At 43.9% G+C, this 19,620-nt stretch overlaps 1 protein-coding gene across 1 annotated transcript in view; it reads right to left on the bottom strand.

The window, feature by feature from the left end:
- The window catches only part of THSD4 (thrombospondin type 1 domain containing 4), a 558,493-nt gene that overhangs the window by 21,094 nt on the left and 517,779 nt on the right, over positions 1-19,620 (bottom strand). The window contains exons 8-10 of the mRNA XM_029236987.1: positions 10,592-10,767; positions 8,074-8,170; positions 3,229-3,504 (exon numbers count right to left, since the gene is read on the bottom strand). Of these exons, the coding sequence (XP_029092820.1) occupies positions 3,229-3,504; positions 8,074-8,170; positions 10,592-10,767 (549 nt within the window). The remainder of the gene's footprint in view (positions 1-3,228; positions 3,505-8,073; positions 8,171-10,591; positions 10,768-19,620) is intronic.

Genomic DNA, 19,620 nt, shown 5'->3' with positions numbered 1-19,620 from the left:
AGCACGCAGGGTGCGTGGCAAATGGCACATGCTCTTGTCCTTGTCCCACTGTGTCCCCAATGCAATGCCTTATGGTCTCCAGACAGGCCTACATCTCATCCTACTGGAAAGACTGGGACAGGCTGTCTTTAAAGACATGAAATGGAGGAGACTCTTCTACACATGCCACCCTTGATATCAAACCACATGACAACAATCTTTATCCTTTCACCTAGTTTTCACCTAGTTCTGAGTGTATCTGTTTTCACCTGATCTCACTTAGTTCTGAGTGTATCTGTTTCAGTTAGCAGGTATCACACCACTACCTAAATGGTAGATTATTTCAGCACTATCAAAATACTTTTTGGGGGCTTCCCTGGTGGCACAGTGGTTGGGAGTCCGCCTGCTGATTCAGGGGACACGGGTTCGTGCCCCGGTCCGGGAAGATCCCACATGCCGCGGAGCGGCTGGGCCCGTGAGCCATGGTCGCTGAGCCTGCGCGTCCGGAGCCTGTGCTCTGCAACGGGAGAGGCCACAGCAGTGAGAGGCCCGCGTACCGGAAAAAAAAAACAAAAACCTTTTGATCTTGGGCTCCTATGTCAAGCACATTTCGTTTCACACTGCTTACCTCTATGGCGTCATGGATAGATCCTCACTAAACTGATTTTGGCCTTAATGCATAATTATCTCTAGCTTTCTGCCTCTTTTAAGACACACTTAACAGGCATTTAACTTTCCCTCATAAGGCTTAAAGAGAAGTTGGCACAATGACTCTCCAGTTCACATTCTCTGCGCAAGTATTAAGTATAAGCACAATAAAGCCTCCATAAATCAGCACACCAGTTATGAAGCCATCACGGAACCAGCAAAGATTCCAGGCAGGAAGGGCTCCAGACCCCAGGAGGAACCAAAGACTTAAATTCGATTCTCAAAAGCCACTAAGTCAGTGCTCTTATGAAAAAGATAAAAGCGTTAAAGGTGGTTGTGAAAGATTTTTCCATGTGTTGATTATGCCATCGTTTCCAAGTTTTGTACTCTCAGACGCAAGTCTCTTGAAGAAAAGGAAAAAAATTCCCCAAACCAATACGCTGGAGGTATGTTTCCCAGTTGCAGAAACTCCTCAGGGATACAGCCTCTGTTTCTATGGTAACCTGCCCTCGAAGAACAGGTGTTTTACAGTCACAAATAGCACTTTACTACAAGCAGGAGGCTATCACCATGTATATGAAGGAAATCACGGCTGCACAGTTATACATATCCTTGCAATGAGGATCTAAGGCACCTGGAACAGAAAAGCAGCATCAATTTCCAACCCAGGTGCAGAACATCAGGTCAGGGGTTTCTGGACACCACATCCCACATCTATCTTGCCTTTGAGTGTTCAAGGACACAGGACCATGAGTCCACATCACAGTCCAGACTGATACTGACCCTTTTACACACAGCCAGGGTTTGCTTCAAGCCTATCACAACTCTGCTGCTTTATTTATTTATTTTTATAAATTTGTTTATTTCATTTTTGGCTGCGTTGGGTCTTCATTGCTGCACGCAGGCTTTCTCTAGTTGCGGCGAGCAGGGGTTGCTCTTCGTTGTGGTGTGCAGGCTTCTCATTGCAGTGGCTTCTCTTGTTGTGGAGCATGGGCTCTAGGCGGGCGGGCTTCAGTAGTTGTGGCACGAGGGCTCTGTAGTTGTGGCTCGCGGGCTCTAGAGTGCAGGCTCAGTAGTTGTGGCGCTCGGGCTTAGTTGCTCCGTGGCATGTGGGATATTCCCAGACCAGGGCTCGAACCCATATCCCTTGCATTGGCAGGTGGATTCTTAACCACTGTGCCACCAGGGAAGTCCACAACCCTGCTTTATTTAAATTTCACCTAGACCCCACCTTTCCCCCTAAATCCTATTACTGGATCTTTTCTTTCCATTGGAGAGATGCCCTATGCTCCCACTGGTGTGTGGTCCCCTTTGCTGCATAAACTGACTTTGTTAGGCTACAGCCTTGCTCCAGGTGTTCTGAGTTGATTGGTCTCAAGATAATGGGACAAATACAGGATTAAGAATTTACTGAGGAGGAAGAATGGAGTTGTGGAGTGTAAAAGCTAGCTAACTAACACTTCAAGCTCCCAAAGCATTCTTTTTTTCTGAAATCCTTAGATCTGAGAATGACTTTTTTTTTTTTTTTTTTTGCGGTAGGCGGGCCTCTCACTGTTGCGGCCTCTCCCATTGCGGAGCACAGGCTCCGGATGCGCAGGCTCAGCGGCCATGGCTCACGGGCCCAGCCGCTCCGCGGGATGTGGGATCCTCCCGGACCGGGGCACGAACCCGTGTCCCCTGCATCGACAGGCGGACTCTCAACCACTGCGCCACCAGGGAAGCCCTGAGAATGACTTTTGAATGGCATTTGTGTAAGTGTCCACAACCTTGACTTGTACGTCAGCTTGTAAATCTTGAACTAGGTGAGTGTATTCTCTGATTATTAATGAACACACTGTGCAGGAAAGGGTTAACTCAGCAGGCCTGGGTTGCTCAGACCCTGCATATTCCAAAGAGAGACCTGTATTCAGGACTGGTCCTTGACCAGGGCTGGAGATAACCTCAGAGCCCTTGGAATACTCTGCTGATAAGAGTTTTTCTATGCCAGAGATCTTGGGTTGCGCTCTGTCAGTTTGACAAGCTAGTTTATGCCGACAATGTGATTTCTGTGAATGCCTGTCTTTGCATGCTTGAGGCCTTAGGCCATGTTGTATTAGTTTGACCTCTGGGGTGCTAAAGGCTGAGTAGCTAATGTGGGAGCTACAGGCCTATGTGATTGAACCTCAATAAATCCCCTGGACACCAAAGCTGGAGTGAGCTTCTCTGATTGGCAATACTTGGCTCATATACAATATTGTTGAGAGAACCAAGTGCATCCCTGTGCCACTCTACTGGGAGGGGACACCTGGAGGCTGGCGCCTGGTGTGTCCTGGACTTTGTCACACGTGCTTTTCCCTTTGCTGATGCCAATCTGTAGCCTTTCACTGTTACAAATTGTAACCATGAGCACGGCAGGTTTTCTGAGTTTTCTAAGTCCTTCGGGTGGATCACCGAGCCTGAGGGTGGTCTTGGGGAACCCCCAACACAGCCTCACACTAACGAGCAATCTCACAGTCAGGCTCAAGGAGGGGAAGCTTTGCCACGTGCCTGGGGCCTACCTGCATGTTCCCCACTCCTGCTCGGGGATCTGCAGAGACCCTCCTAGCCCGCACATGAGCTCACCTTTCCCGCAGGTTGTCGAGCACTCCGTTGTCCCCAGCTGTTTCCAGTTGTGATCCCGGCTCCGCCGTGGGGTCTGTGGTGCTGGTGGTACCACACTGTCTGGCCGGTGGGGAGAGAATCTATCAGGATGCCTGACCGGGAAGGTCTGTGCTGATTCCGAGGTGAATATTTCAGGTGCCCCGCCGTGCACGTCTGCTTTCTCTTCGTTCCCCTCTTTCCCTTCTCCCTCCTGCTGGTTCCCCCCTTCTGGTACCAGCTGGCCGTTGAAGGGCTCCCCTAGGAGAGGCAAGTGCACACACCACAGAAGATGGGTTTGGACGGTGAGTTGTAAAGAGGCAATGGCTCCAACATTAGAAATTAGGCAGCATGAGATCATTTCTAATTCAGAGCACATATATTTAAAATAGGCAGATGTTAATTTCCCTAATATTAAAAACATTATTAAAAATGAATAAGAAAAAGATGAACATCACAGTAGGGAAAGTGGGCAAGGGACAGGGAGAGGCAATTTCTTTTCACATGAGAAGAAATACACACAGTCAAAAGTCACACAACAACACTCAACTTCCTTCCTAATTAAAGAACTACATGAGAAAGCAACTAACAACAGCAACTCTATTTACCTAACAATAAAGATGAGAAACTTTGGAAACCCTTAAATCCCTAAACCCCTCGCTGAAGGTGCAGGAAAACACGATTTTGCACACTGGGTGAGCCTGCAAATACACGCAAAGTTTTGGAGGGCGGCTTGGCAATATCTCTCTAAATGTTAAATGCACATACCTTTTGACCTAGGGATTCAGTTTCCAGGACAATTGTCATACAAATATTCTCATTCTTTTATATAAAGTGGTATGTATAAGTATGGTTACTAATTTGAAACAGCAAAACAGTAAAGTGAATTTAAATGTCTACCAGTGGTAGTGGTTCAAATAAATTATACTACAACCAAGAATGAAATATTATGCTATTTTTTAAAAGAATGAAGCAAATACATGTTGTGACATGGAGATATGACCCATAGGTTGTTTAGTGAAAGAAAAAGCATAGCAGCAATTCAGTTTGTATACACATACACAGATGTGGCCAGACACTTTTTGAGACACTAATTTTTTTTTTTTTTTTTTGGCCACATTGTGCAGCATGTGGGATCGTAGTTCCCTGACTGGGGATCAAATGCTCCCTGCATTAGAAGCTCCGGACGCGCAGGCTCAGCGGCCATGGCTCACGGGCCCAGCCGCTCCGCGGCATGTGGGATCTTCCCGGACCGGGGCACGAACCCGTGTCCCCTGCATTGGCAGGCGGACTCCCAACCACTGCACCACCAGGGAAGCCCAGAAGAGCAGAGTTTTAACCACTGGACCACCAGGGAAGCCCTTGAGAGATTAATTTGTGTTTTGTTCTTTATCTCTGTTCCTCCTCCTCTCCTAGTCCAAGTGGCCAAGTTCTTAGATTTTCTTGTCTGAGATTTTTGCAGGAGTGAAAGTGAAAGGTGCAGGAAGTTAACAGCTCTTCCTTCCCACAAAGAAAGCCTGAGCTCCCAGTTAGGATAACAGGTCCCAGAGGGGCCAGCCCAGGGAAAGGAGGAGGGAAAAGTGGAGAGGGCGCTTTCTCAGAGACAGAGAGACAGAGAGAGAGAGATCTCCAAAGTGAGGAGTGGCAGGTGTTTGAGGTCTTGGGCTTCCTGAGCACCACAGACCTGCCAGACAGGTATCTTTCCTCTATCTGGGGTGTGTGTGGGAGCCGCCAGATTGACTGAGATTGAGTTATTCTACCAGTTTCAGAGAAGTTTCAAATTGAGGTTAGATTTATGTTGGCTTATGGAAAAGACTGGCATGTGATGTTCCTGGCACATTTAGATTGTAGACAAGTATTGAAACTGGCCACATGCATGTTTGTATATGCACGGAAAGGGCTGGGTAGGGTCCCACCAAATTGTAAAGAGAGATTCCCTCTGGGAAGCTGGGAGAGGGCTGAGGTTGGGAATACTGCTTTTTTTTAAAAATAGACATATATATATAATATAAAATGCATATATTAATTAGAGCAGTTTAGGTTCGCAGCAAAATCAAGTGGCAAGTCTAGAAAGTTCCCGTATCTCTCCTGCCCCACACATGCACAGCCTCCACCATCAACATCCCACACCAGAGTGGGATGAGCCTACACTGACACATCCTTATCATCCAATGTCCATAGTTTACATTAGGGTTCACTCTTGGTGTTGTACATTCTGTGGGTTTTGACAAATGTGTGACATCTATCGACCATTGTAGTATCACACAGAATAGTTTCACTGCCCTAAAATCCTCTGTGCTCTGCCTATTCATCCCTCCCTCCCCTCTAATCCCTGGTAACCACCGATCTGTTTAATGTCTCCATAGTTTTGTCTTTTCCAGAATACCGTACATACATACTTGGAATCATACAATATGGAGACTTTTCAGATTGGCTTCTTTCACTTAGTAATATGCAGTTAAGATTCCTATGTGTCCTTTCATGGCTTGATAGCTCATTTCTTTTTAACACTGGATAATATTCCATTGCCTGGATATACCACAGTTCCTTTATCCAAATTTACCTACTGAAAGACATCTTGGATGCTTCTAAGTTTTGGCAGTTATGGAGCAGTTGCATTTTACTTTACGTATTTCCGTTTTGATTGAATAGTGTTCAAGCATTCATTAGTTTAATATAAGATAAGGAGGCAAATTCTAAGGTTACTATAAAATGCAGTTAAAACTTAGAGCTTTCTCTACTCTTTCAGCAGCACTTTCTTATTTAGTTGGCTACTTATAATTCTTCATGGTTTAAAATATTATATGCAAATTAAACTAATAGAATCAAGACCAGCATACTGATATACATGAAACTGTCCAAGATGTTATCAGATAAAACATTTAAAAATCTTTTATGTACCTTATACGTACTGGGCACTGTGCTAGGATGGACACCTAATTTATTCAATACCATCCCCCTCTCAAATAAAACCTTTGAGTGAATTTTTTCCCTCTCTATTTTGTAGACTGTGAATGTGTTCAGAGAAGTTACTGACTTGCCTGAGGGTGCACAGCAAGAAAGTGGCAGAATTGAATTCAAGCTCTGGCCTCCTGACTCCACTGATACGGTGGATGAAGCCTGGTCCAGACTGCCTCTCCTCACTGACTTTTTACAGCTGACCCCTTCTGGCCTGCCCTGTCCCCGGCAGCTGATCCCAGAACCACATGCTACCCATTAGGCTTGTTATCCCTCATCATCACCCTATATGATTTCAAACAGTCTGTCCAATTGTCCTTATAAATCAGCATCAGTAATCTCAATATTTCCCCATCTGAACTTGGTTTCTCAGACTGTATATTGCTCCTGGAAATGGCTTAAAAATTCTTTCAGGCTGAGTGTGCTGACTTGGAGTTTGGACAACACGTGCACCCCACGTGCCAGGTGGCTCCTCCCTGACCTGTAACAATCAGATAACCTGGTTATCTAATCGGCAGCCCAGAGAAGGATGTATGGCCAGGTCTCACATCTGTCCCCTCACTTCCTAGGACAGGTATTGGACCAGGTCACCTGTAGGCAGTGTAATAAGCACAGGGGCTAGTGACCCAGGCTGACCTGAGGTCATTGCGGGACATGGGCAAGTAACTCAATCTCTCTAAGCTTCCATTTTCTTACTCTTAAAATGGGGCTAATAACAGTACCTCCCTCTGAGCATAGTTGTGAGAATTTGATGAGTTAGTCTATGTGAAGGGCCCAGCAGTGTCTGGCACATAGCGAGGACTCTGCGTGTGAGTGATTATTAGCGATTAGTATTAATATTTCTGCAGACCCTTCTGTCTGAAAGATGGAAAAGACAGTCTCCATTTGGGTGGTGGGCTCCATCACCATTCGGTAAAGAAATATCAGCGAGGGGCTGTGCTATACCCAGCAGAGGCAAGCAAAGCTGCTGGCTCTGTCAGCAGAGCCCACAGGGAAGAGGTGGATTGTTAGGTGTGAATTCATTTTTCTTTTCTTACAGGTGAAAGCTGTGTTAGCAGAAGCAGAAGGGGACCAAGAGAAAAGGCATGTGGTGGACAGAATAACGGCCCTCTGAAGATGCCTGTGTCCTAATATCTGGAACCTGGGATGTGTTATTTTATACTGCAAAAGGGATTTTGCAGATGTGATTAAGTTATCCTGGATTTTGAGATGGAGAGATTATCCTGAATTATCTGGCTGAGCTCAATGTAATCGGAAGGGTCCTTATAAGAAAGAGGCAGGAGGGCGACGGTCAGAGAAGGAGAGATGACAGAAGAAGAGGGTCAGAGGCAGAGAGAGATTTGAAGGTGCTATTCAGCTGACTTTGAAGACAGAGGAAGGGGCCATGAACCAAGAAACGCAGGTGGCCTCTGCTGAAAAAGGTAAGGAAACTGATTCTTTCCCAGAGCCTGCACAGGGAGCACAGCCTGCCAACCCCGTGATTCCTGCCCAGCAAAACCCATTTTGCACTTCTGACCTCCGGAACTATAAGACAGTAAATTTGTGTTACTTTATGCTCCTGAGTTTAAGGTCATTTGTTAGAGCAGTGATAGGAAACTAATATAAAAGACATTTCAAAATGTTGAACTGGAAAAACAGACTGAGAATGTTCACTTCATTTTTGAATCAAGTGAATGAGACACTCTTATCAGTGAAGGCTCAGGCAAATGGTGAGGCACCCTCTGATATCAAGGCCCACTGACTCTGAAATATGTGTCCATGGTTTTTCTCTGTGTTGACCGAGAGACAGAGGGCAGATACACAAGAAGAAGAGAGAAAGGGCGTTAAAAGGAAATGATCCGGAGTGACCGGCAGCAAAACCAGAAATTTTACCTGGTCTCCTGTGAGGCAGCACCTGTGGGCTGATGGCATTGTTCCCCATGATTACGTACTCGTAGTGGACCCCTGGGTTAGGCTGCTGGTGTATCATCTGACAACACAAAGGTCAATGTCACTGCACTGGCACACAGGCATATCCCCTCCCTGCTGGCTTTGGGCTCAATGGTGTAAGTGGCCTTAACTATAAGTGAGTGGACTGATTTACATCTAATAATATTAGCGGACTGGTGACACACTAAACGAAAGCTATTTCCAGATGGCTTTTTGCTATCTGCTTTTGAAGAATGAAGAACGTAGCCTTTGAGAGAATAAGAAGAAAACTAAGTTGAAAGTCAAGATTTTATAAATTTTAAACAGGAAGATGGGAGCAATGGTAGGGAACCTTTCTGTTGGCTCCCAACCATCCTCTACCATTGCTTAGATTTTCCTCATGGCCCTCAAAATATCCAAAATAGACACTTAAGTTTACACTACAGAGAACCCGTTTGAACACTAGGTGGCGAGACAGAGTCATGTAAGGAAGGGCCAGACCTCTGGCAGCGTCGTCCCTAGATCCCCTAGGTTCCTCCCAAGTCCTCTACCTGGCCCGGGATGCTGGCTCAGGAAGGGTCTGACCCAACCCTCTCCCTCATTGACTCTCTGGGTCCCATCCCCTCTCATCCATGGAAAGTTCCAGAACCACAGAGAGATGAGGTGAGGAAAACAGGTATAAGGGCAATAAGTCTCCTTGGGTCCTATTCTCTCAGGGACCCATGACAAAAGCTGCATAGGGCTGTGGAAGTCAGCAATTAAACATTGTCTGGGACAAGAACACAAAACAAACCAGCGTGGCTCAGCAGAATAAATCCCTCCCTATTGGCTTTGGAGCAGAAAATCCTTTGTGCTCATGGCTTTCCTGGAGGGAAGCAGGGTGGTGGGCTAAATGGAGCCGCGGAATGCAAATCTGCGGTGAAAATACGAGCCAGGCAAGGAGACAGGTCACGCTGTGATACTTCTGTCTCTACTGCTTTACGAAGGGGTTCTCCTGTTTACCCGGTGGGTCACCTAGAGCAAGTCCCTCAATCTCATGTTTTTCGATTTCTTCATCTGGAGAAGCAGGAGGTGAGAATCCAGTTGATCTCTGAGGTCCTGTTAGCTACAGGCATTCTCTGAGTCACTCCTGCGTGGGTGGGACCTGTTTGGTCCATGAGGGTGTCTATTCCACCCAGTTACACCATCAGCCTTTACCCCCTCCCTACGTGTGAAACGTGGCCTCCCGTCTAGAAATCACCCAACAGAAGGCGGACATGAGAACCCCTGGGCCCCCTACATCCAGGAACCATGGTGGGGAGCAGAGAACCCCTGAGGGACACGGTGGTGTGACCACAGGTCCTTGCTGTCTACTCCTAATCCCCTCACTTCTCTTTTCACACAATCCAACAGTCATTCTGGGGCCGGAAAGCCTTCCCCCCTCTACTGTGCCTCTTCTGTGTGAACATTCTGCCAGTGCAAACCTTGTCCCATTTATGAAATTATTACTGGCCACCACAACCCAGACCACCCATAGTGGGCCTTTAACAACCTGAGTTTTTACCCCTAATGCCATTCGAAACTTACCCGGAGACCAACACCAGCTGGACAGTCTATAAAAAAATATTCAGAATGAGCTATAACAAGACTTCCTTTGTAGTTTCTAGTCCATGAGCCACTAGGCCCAAAGGGAATGAACATGTAACTGTATAGTTAGACAAGTAATATTTATAAAATTCGAACTCGGCAAATATCAAGTAGACCAGCATGGCTTTGGAGATGGTGAGAGAATATATATCTATGGGTGAGCGCATTCTTTTTTACCAAAACGTGATTTTGAGCTTTTATTTCCGGTCCCCTTTTATTTCCTGATCTTTTTAAGAAGATTGGATTCTAGTGGTTTCTTTAAAAAAATAAGGATCATTTTTAACTCTGGGGCAACTTAATACTTTAGTCTCTTGTCAAAGAAATCAAAGTTCTGTCTTCTGCGGAGCAGGGAATGACTCGTAAATCTCTATATTGTTACTCCAAGCTTTATTGTGTCATCTGGAGTACTCTGGAGTTCTTGTTTCTTCACTTGCTTTAATAGAATTTGAAGAGGGCTGGGAACTGTGAGTGGTCTCGTCTTGCTTTAGGCATTTGCTTTCTTTTGCCATAAAAAGAAAACACGCCAAATTAGCTTAGGAGCAAAGTGACTGGAGGAGAGCCAATGCTCATGAAATAAAGGATATGTTTTGCCTCTGATTTGGTTCAACAAGTAAAATTGGTTTTACTGGCTCAATAAACGCTGAGGGTAATAAGCATCTGGGAGAGTTTAAGGTTTCTATGAGCTAGGTACATTCGGAGGTGAGGGGCAGAGAGGAATGCCAAGCATGTAAGGGCACCCCAAAAGGCGCCGCTCAAATGGTCTTATTGAGCAAGGGCAATACTTGTTGTTTATTTGTTCTAGGTGTGGTCCTGAGAAGCAAGAAGATACAAAATCCAGGCAAGAGTTCAAACTCACATAGACATCCAAGATCTCATTAGTGGGACCTTCGGCCAAAAAGGACTCTCCGGCAGTGCTCGAAATCTCATTTGGTCGCTTGTATGTGAACATGGTCCCTCCTCCTTCATATTTTCCAGGCCGGTCAATTGCCCAGTTCCCGTTGATGATGGAGCGGCCAGAACGACTTCGCAAGGCTGTTGAGAAAAATGAGAGTCCTCAGGTAAGCCCAGGTGTGCACAAGAAACTGACTGCCCCCTACTTGCTGGCTTATTCATTCATCAGGTTTGTCATTATGATCGACTATGTGCAGGGCACTGGCCTAGGCCCTGGAACAGGATGAGGCATCTAGATCACAGCCCTTCGGGCTTCATCACTTCTTCAACCCACTTCAATCCCTTCTACCACTTGGACTTAGTCTAGAAAGGAAGGGTGGGAGTGGTTAGGAGAGAAGAATGTGGAAAATGAGAGAAAGGAGAAAGTTAGGGGTGGAAGATAAGGGGGCGGGGAAGGGAAACTGTGTTCTATCCCATTATCTAGGTGAGAGGTTGCACACTGGCAGCTCATGAACTGCTTTTGGTCCACAAATGGAATTAGTTTAGCCATTGTAGTGTTCTTTTTTTGTAAATAATTGAAACCAAATTTAAGAATTGGGAGATTTCACATAAAAATTTTAGAGTTCTAGCTTCTCTTGTAAAACAAGAAGACATGTTAACCTTGGCTCCACATTCTCTCACAGCAGCAGTCATGGAGCTGAGGAGGACTGCCTCTGTTAGACGGGGCCTGCGTGCTCTGGCTTGCCCTACTCCCCACCGCTCCCTAGTGATCCCCAACACTGAGGCTAAGTCTCAGTTTATTACCCATTTATTTATGAATATAGATTATTTATTCCATTTATGATCATGCTGAATTAATATTTTCCTTATAGAATAGAAATTTTCTTAAAATTCTTCCTACTGGTATGTCTACTAAAAGTGGCAAAGCTAAAGACAGGCTAAAAGGGTCACAGGACTTTCTCCTACTTGGTCATCTTCATTCATGTGTATTATCTGACTTCTGTGGACTTTTGAGGGTGTAGCTATGTACCTACTCCCACATACACTGTCAGAATTAATCTTCACAACATTGCTAAGTGGATGTGCATCCTCATCTTTCAGAACGTGGTTCAAGTCTGAGAAGGAAGTTGTTCAAGTTCATGAAGACAAGTGACAGAACTGCTATTTGGAGTCCAATAACAGTGGACTCAGGAGGGAGGTAAGAATGGAGAAGAGGGGCAAGGAACAAGGTGTTAGAGTTATTGAGAGAAGAAAGGGCAGCCTCTGAGAGCAGACTTGACTCCCTTAGACATTTGGTACCTTGAAACCCACAAGCGAATGGCAAATTGGATTTAAAGGAGATCCCATTTTAAGTGGCATGGTCAACAGTGGGCCTGTGACAGTCACTGGCTCTGTGTACTTTCAATTTACATAGTTACTAAACTTAATTTTTTTACAATGTATTTTGAAAAAAATTTACACATAAACGAAAGTAGTGAGAACGGTATAATAAACCTCCATGTACCCATCCCATCACCCAGCTTCAATAATTATCAACTCCTGGCTTAGCTTTTTTCACTTTGCAAATCCCAGACACTATTTATCCTTACATTTTTCAGTAGGTGTCTCTAAAATATAAGGACTCTTTGTTTCTTAAAGCCAGTTTCAGCAGCGTTTTCTACAATGGGCCTTCCCAGGCCTGCAGAGTCAGAAGCTGCTCTGAGAGGTGGAAGAGCCCCCAAGGTTGAGATGGCCTCCCCTGCAGACTCTATCCCTGGCTGGCTTGTTGCCATGGCTCCTGGGAGACCACAGCTGTGGAACATCAAATACCGAATTAGAAAATCACTTCAGCTTACTGAGTGGCAAGGAAGGGTCAAGAGTAGAGACCGAGGATGAATCGGTTTGGGGCTGTTTTCTCTCAAAACCACACTTCTTGAGAGTGGTCCATATGGGGTCTCCGTGTTTTCACTTCCCATTCATTTCTCAATCATCTCCAGTCTGACTCCTGCCCCCATTATTTCACTGTAACAATTCAAATGAACGTCACCAGGACCTCCATGTTGCCCATTCCAATGGGCATTTTCCAGCCTTCCTCTTATTAGATGTCTCAGCAGCATTTGGCACTACTGGCTGCTCCATTCTATTTGAAACCTTCTTTCACTGGTTTCTGGGACACCTCACTCAGCTGGTTTTCCTCCTGCTCTCGGGCTGCTCACCTGTTCTTTCTTTTTTTGTCTCATCTTCCTCTACTTGGCCATTAAATGTTAGTGTTCCTTAAGGCTTCAGAGTAGAGCTGATTTGGGTGCTGTACTCCTTTCATGGGTGATTGCATCTTTGCCCATGGCTTTAATTACTATACTCCAGTGACTTCCATATTTATGTCTCCAATCCAGACTTCTCCTCTGGTCCCAGGCTTATGGGATTTTAGTTCCCTGACCAGGGATTGAACCCAGGCCCTCAGCAGTGAGAGTGCGGAGTCCTAACCACTGGACCACGAGGGAACTCCCTGGTCTCAGACTTTTATATCTAATTAGCTATTTGACAGCTTCACTCAGATGTGTTGTGTAAGCCTGAATTCATCCTTGACCTCTTCCAGTATTTCTTTTTTTAACTGAAGTATAGTTTATTTACAATATTATATTAATTTCAGGTTTATGGCATAATGATTTAGTATTTTTACATATTATACTCTCTTTCCTCTCCCCTTTGGTAACCTCTAGTTTGTTTTCTATGTCTATGAGTCCATTTCTGTTTTGCATATACATTCATTTATATATTTTTTTAGACTCCACATATAACTGATATCATATAGTGTTTTTCTCTGTCCTACGTATTACACTAAGCATAATATTCTCTAACTCCATTCATGTTGCTGCAAATGGAAGAATTTCATTCTTTTTATGGCTGAGTAATATTATATATATATATGTAATGGAATATATTATATATATATTATATATATATATATATTCTTTATCCATTTATCTGTTGACAGGCACTTGGTTTGCTTCCATATCTTGGCTATATTGTTAATAGTGCTGCTATGTCCATACATCTTTTTGAATTAATGTTTTAGTTTTTTTTTGATGTATACCCAGGAGTAGAACTGCTGGATCATATGGTGGTTCTTATTTCAGTAAATGGTACCACCATCCATCTAATTAGGAACCTAGGAATCATCCTGGACACTTCCTCCCTTCCTTATCCCTTATATCCAATCCATTATCAAATTTTATTTGACCTTCTCCATATTTCTTGAACTCATCTACTTCTCTCTCTTTTTTTTTTTTTTTTTGCGGTACGCGGGCCTCTCACTGTTGTGGCCTCTCCCGTTGCGGAGCACAGGCTCCGGACGCACAGGCTCAGAGGCCATGGCTCACGGGCGTAGCCGCTCCGCGGCATGTGGGATCTTCCTGGACTGGGGCACGAACCCGTGTCCCCTGCATCGGCAGGCAGACTCTCAACCACTGCGCCACCAGGGAAGCCCTCATCTACTTCTCTTCATGTCCACTGTCATAATCCAGGGCCAAGGTACCATCAGATTTCATATGGACTAACTCAAAAACCTTCTGACTGGTCTTCCTGTTTACCTTCTTTTCAGCCAGAGTGATCTTTTCAGAATGCAGATTTGATAACCAACTGTGGCTCAAAATCCTTCAATACTTTCTATTTCTCTAGGAGAAGAACCCCTCAATCATCAATGGGGTCAGGGCCCAGGTGATGTAGTCCAGCCTCATCTTGTGTCACTGTTATTCTACTCTCTGTGCTCTGATCCCTGGCCTTCTTTTAGCTCATCTGATACATCACATTCCCTCCAAAATGCTGTTCCTTCTTCCAGAAATGCTTTCCCTAACCACAAATCCTATTTGTTCTTTAGATGTCAGCTACTTCAGGTAATCTTCTCCTACCCTCAGTCCAGGTCTCTCTCTTCTCACATGCTCTAAGAGATGCAAGAGCCTTTCCTTCAAGGCACTTAACTCAGTCTGTACATACACCCATGCAGAGCATGACTTGGTTAATGTTTGTGTCCCAGTACTGTAAGCTCCCAAAGGGCAAAGACAGTGGTGTTTCCTCACCAACAATGGTGAGCTCTAGTGCCCAGCATACTGCTCACCATGTAGTAGGAACTTAACACTTACGGAATGCAAAAATATCTAGCAGAAAAAGGCAACAGCTCAAAAGAAAGACAGGCAAAGAATGGTAAGTAGGCAATGCACAGAAAACCAAATACAAATTCCACAAGCAAATGAAAAGATGCTCTACCTTACTTATAATTTAAGAAATGCAAGTCAAAACCACAATGTAATATTCTTGACCTACCGGATCAGCAAATGTTTAAAAAATTTAATACTGCCAGAATTGATATGTGTGTGAACAAGCAAGCACCCATGACATTGTTGGTGGGAATGTAAACCGATTCAACCTTGGAGAGCAGTTTGGTTACAATCTGTTCTCAGGTCAAGAGGATGTTTAAATGCCCATCCTCTTGACGTGAGCATTGTACTTCTAGGAAACTACTTGAGGGCTATCCTTCTAAGTATACAAAAGTGTTTTTAATAAGGATATTCTCTGCAGACTGTTTTAACTTGAGAAAAACTAAGGCCAACCTAAATATCCATTAGTAGAGGATTGCTTATGTAAATTGTCACCCTGGATAATCATGCAATGGAATATCACGTGGCCCTAAAAATGATGAGGCAGGTCTGTGTACGTGGGTATGAAAAGAACTCTGTGATACATTAAAAAAAATTTTGTTTTTCTTGAATACTTTTTCATTTTGGCTGCACAGTGGGCATGTGGGATCTTAGTTCCCTGATCAGGGGTCGAACCCGCGCCCCCTGCAGTGGAAGCATAGAGTCTTAACCAGTGGACCGCCAGGGAAGTCCCTGTGATATGCTTTTAAATAAAAACATATAGGGCTTCCCTGGTGGCGCAGTGGTTGAGAGTTCGCCTGCCGATGCAGGGGACACGGGTTCGTGCCCCGGTCAGGGAAGATCCCACATGCCGCGGAGCGGCTAGGCCCGTGAGCCATGGCCGCTGAGCCTGTGCGTCTGGAGCCTGTGCTCCGCAACGGGAGAGGCCACAACAGTGAGAGGCCCGCATACGGCAAAAACAAACAAACAAACAAACAAACAAACATATACATAAAACATGTAGACACACACACAAAACATTTCAGGGAAAGATGGTTCTAAAACTGTTAACATTTGGGGACAGGAACTGGGGTTTAGGTTGGGATGGGAGATTAGAAGGGAGACATTTATTTCCCATTTTGTATCTTTTTACTACCATTTAAAAATTTTTTTACCATATGCATATATTACTTTCTTACTTTCTTTAAAGCTTAAAATTTTTAATTAATATAAAGGACAAGTTACTACAGAAATACTACTAAGGGATATAAAGATTTTGCCTTTTTTTTTTTTACAGCTTCTCCTTAAAAGACCATTCAGAGCATCAAGAGCTCAGAATTAAGGTAGGTTCTGGCTAAGATTTTATTGCTTTTAATGGCAGTATTGTAGAAGAGGTTATTATCTAGAAACCAAAAAGTCCATTAAAGAACATTTGAAGTACTGTATGGGAGAGAGCATCAAAGGCCCCCCAGGAAATAAAACATTGGGATCCTGAGTCTTTTTACCATCCACTACTGTTACCTGTACATTCCCTCTAAAGGTTTAGATGAATCTTTAATCATATAATAGCAAAGCATTAAAAAAAAAAAGCCACATCAGATTTTTAGTAAACATGGTCCTGATTCCATATGCCCACAGGTTAGCTTCTGAAATAGCTCCAAAACTAGCCCCCATCTGGCCTGGCCTTGCATATTGAAAACAGCTGCATCTACAATTTCTGTGCCTGTAAGCAGTTCCAGAGCTATTAATGGTGTCCAGAGCTAGCCCACAAAAAGGTGCAGGTGACTCATGGTTCTTGCTAATGAGTGTGTTCACTAAAGGTCTAGCTTTGGCAAAGCCTATTTGAAAGGCAACTTCACAACTATGTCAATAAGAGGAAATCTCCATTCTTGTTAGACATTTGGGTTTTATTCCAGTTTTAGTTGTCAACGCTGAGCATATATATTTGGCCTAAACTATCTGTACCAATAATGCCTTTCTCCAAGGTTCACATAGGAATTGCTAATATGTCCAAGCCCTGCTTCTCATATACCTTATCCCACCATCTTATTTTATTTTATTTTTATTTATTTATTTTTGGCTGCATTGGGTCTTTGTTGCTGCACGTAGGGGGCTTTCTGTAGTTGCAGCGAGCGGGGGCTACTCTTCCTTGAGGTGCGCAGGCTTCTCATTGTGGTGGCTTCTCTTGTTGCAGAGCACAGGCTCTAGGCGTGTGGTCTTCAGTAGTTGTGGCTCGTGGGCTCTAGGCACGCAGGCTTCAGTAGTTGTGATGCATGGGCTTAGTTGCTCCGTGGCATGTGGGATCTTCCCGGACTAGGGCTCGAACCCGTGTCCCCTCCACTGGCAGGCAGATTCTTAAACAACTGCGCCACCAGGGAAGCCTTATCCCACCATCTTAATGCCTACTGTTGATGACCCAAACACTGGCTTCCACAATCAAATAAAGAAGGTGGTTTCCTTACAGCAAACAGATCACTGTGATCTACATGTCTGTTTCTTCCCTTGGAAATGAAGCTTAAGTTCCTCCTATTAACAAAATTCCAAGTTTCTTAATGTTTCACCCATTCTTAGAAGCTATTAGGGAAGCAGTGCAACAAACTTAAGGGTGAAGGGGTCAGACGTCACTGGCCACTGCCGTGATGTAGCTGAAGGTTTGGAGTCCTGCCATTTTCGGTCTGGTCTATGAGCTTCCACAGAAGCCCACATATGGGCATGATCCCAAGTGAGCCTCAGAATATTTTAGCTAATCTAGAGACCCTGAAAATGGAACACAACTATTCACTTCATACTACCACCATGGAGGGGTCTGTCAATTACATCTTTATTTTCACTAGCTTCCAAGTGAAATTTAGCATTCCTTCTATTATAAATGTAGGCAACTAACCATTAGCAGTACTGTGGCTTTGTCACCAATAGAAATCACTTGTCTATTCACAAGACATTATGGATGTTACAGATATTATGAAATATTGTTAAATAACTCATCACTATTTTAGAATTACAATAGTTATTAGACCCTCCATGAGATCGCCTATTTTAATGTTAAAGGAGCATGTTACTATGTATAGTAAAAATTGGTTTTCTAAAGTGTTTTGATAATTAGGTATAACTGGTTTCCTTTGGATTTTTCTGTATCTTATTTTATGGATTTAAAAACATTTTTCTGAGAAGGTATCCATAGACTGCCAAGGGAGTCCATGGAACATGAAAGTGGAGAACATCTGGTCTAGTGATTTATGGTTTTCAAAACACAAATGAACACATAATATGAATGCCAATCCTATAGGGCAAGCAGGACACGCATTATCTTTATCATACAGATGAGGAAATAGGTTCAGAGAGATTAAGTTGTTTGCTCAAGGTCACAGACTATTCGGTAGCATTTAGGACTTGGACGTTGATGCTCTAATTCCACATTCATGCAATTACACCAGTAATCCTCAAAGTGTGGCCCTTGGACCAGCATCCCCTGGAAGCTGGTAGATATGTAGGTTCAGGCCGGCTGAATCAGAAACATGGGTGAAGTCCAGAATTCAGGTTTAGCAAGCCCTCCAGGTGGTTGTGGTACATTTAAAGTTGGAGAAGCACTACACACCTTCCTGCCCTCCTCTCTTATTTTTGAGTCCTGATCAAAACAGAAGGATTCTCAGTCGAGGGAGAAATGGTTTCACTTCTCATATACTGGCTTTGCCTGGGCAAAAGGGCCCACACTGAGAGGAGGGGAGCAAAAGGTCCAGTCTGGGGGTTGACACCTATGTTCCTTCCACCCTATCCCTGAAGCTCTCTCCATAGCACTCTCCCACCCTGTCTTCGAGCATTTAGGATTCCCATGACTTTTCCATGGATTTCAAGTTACCAGTAAGCAATCCCAGAGGACACTTATTATCGTGTGACTTTACACACAAAGCATAAACCATTAAGGGTTTGGATTGCGATTAACCCTTGGAGTGTGTGTGTAGAAGACAGTCCAATTCAACTCAACAAAAAATTATATCAAGACACTGAGTAAGCCCACGTACTGTACTGTTAAATCCTTGGATGCACAGTTTTCCCCCCATTTTCCCATTACTGACACTGGACGTGTATTACAACAGAAAAGCAGTAGCTGTCAGGCAGATGACTAAGTTCTGATAGAGTTGTCATTTCCTGAACACATGTGAATTTGGTCCGATTCAGTCATTTCAGTGGAGTTAATTGCATTGGCAGCCCAATTTATAGCTGTATTAAATCTAAAAAATAGGATATAACTCACATATAGTAAAGTATTTAAATGATAAGTTTATAGATTGATGATTTTTTTTATATTTGTATTACGCCTGTGTTACTACTACCTGGATAAAATACAGAACATTCCAGCCCCCCACAAACCTCCTTCCGGTCCCCTCAGAGTCTTTACCCCATCCTCATAAGTCTTGAACGTTGCCACTACTCTGCTGTCTAGAGCCACAGTTTCCCTGTTTTTGAATTTCATATAAATGGAATAATAACATACATATTCTCTTGCATTGGACATCTTTTACTTAACTTGATGCCCGTGAGACTCATCCACTTTGTTGCATTTATCAGTAGTTCATTCTTTTTCATAGCAATTTAGTATCATATAAATATGCCATGATTTACTTTTCTATTGTTGATTGACTTTTGGGTGTTTCCAGTTTTTGGCTCCTTTGGGTAAAGCTGCTATAAAACATTCTTGTATGTTTTTGGTGGACATAAGTTCTCATTTCTGTTGGGAATATACCCAGAAGTAGAATTGCTGTGTTAAAGGCATATGTATGCTTAGTTGCAGTAGGCACTGCCAAACATTTTTCCAAAGTGGCTGGACTTGTTGTTGGGGGCCAGGTATCTCACTGTTGAAAAGGAGGCATACAAATATGGAATG

The sequence above is a fragment of the Monodon monoceros genome, unplaced genomic scaffold (genome assembly GCF_005190385.1).
Source record: "Monodon monoceros isolate NGI ecotype Baffin Bay Population unplaced genomic scaffold, NGI_Narwhal_1 Super_Scaffold_21, whole genome shotgun sequence".
Classification (NCBI taxonomy): Eukaryota; Metazoa; Chordata; class Mammalia; order Artiodactyla; family Monodontidae; genus Monodon; species Monodon monoceros.
The sequence above is the reverse complement of the archived record's forward strand: the minus strand, read 5'-3'. Positions and strand labels throughout refer to the sequence as shown.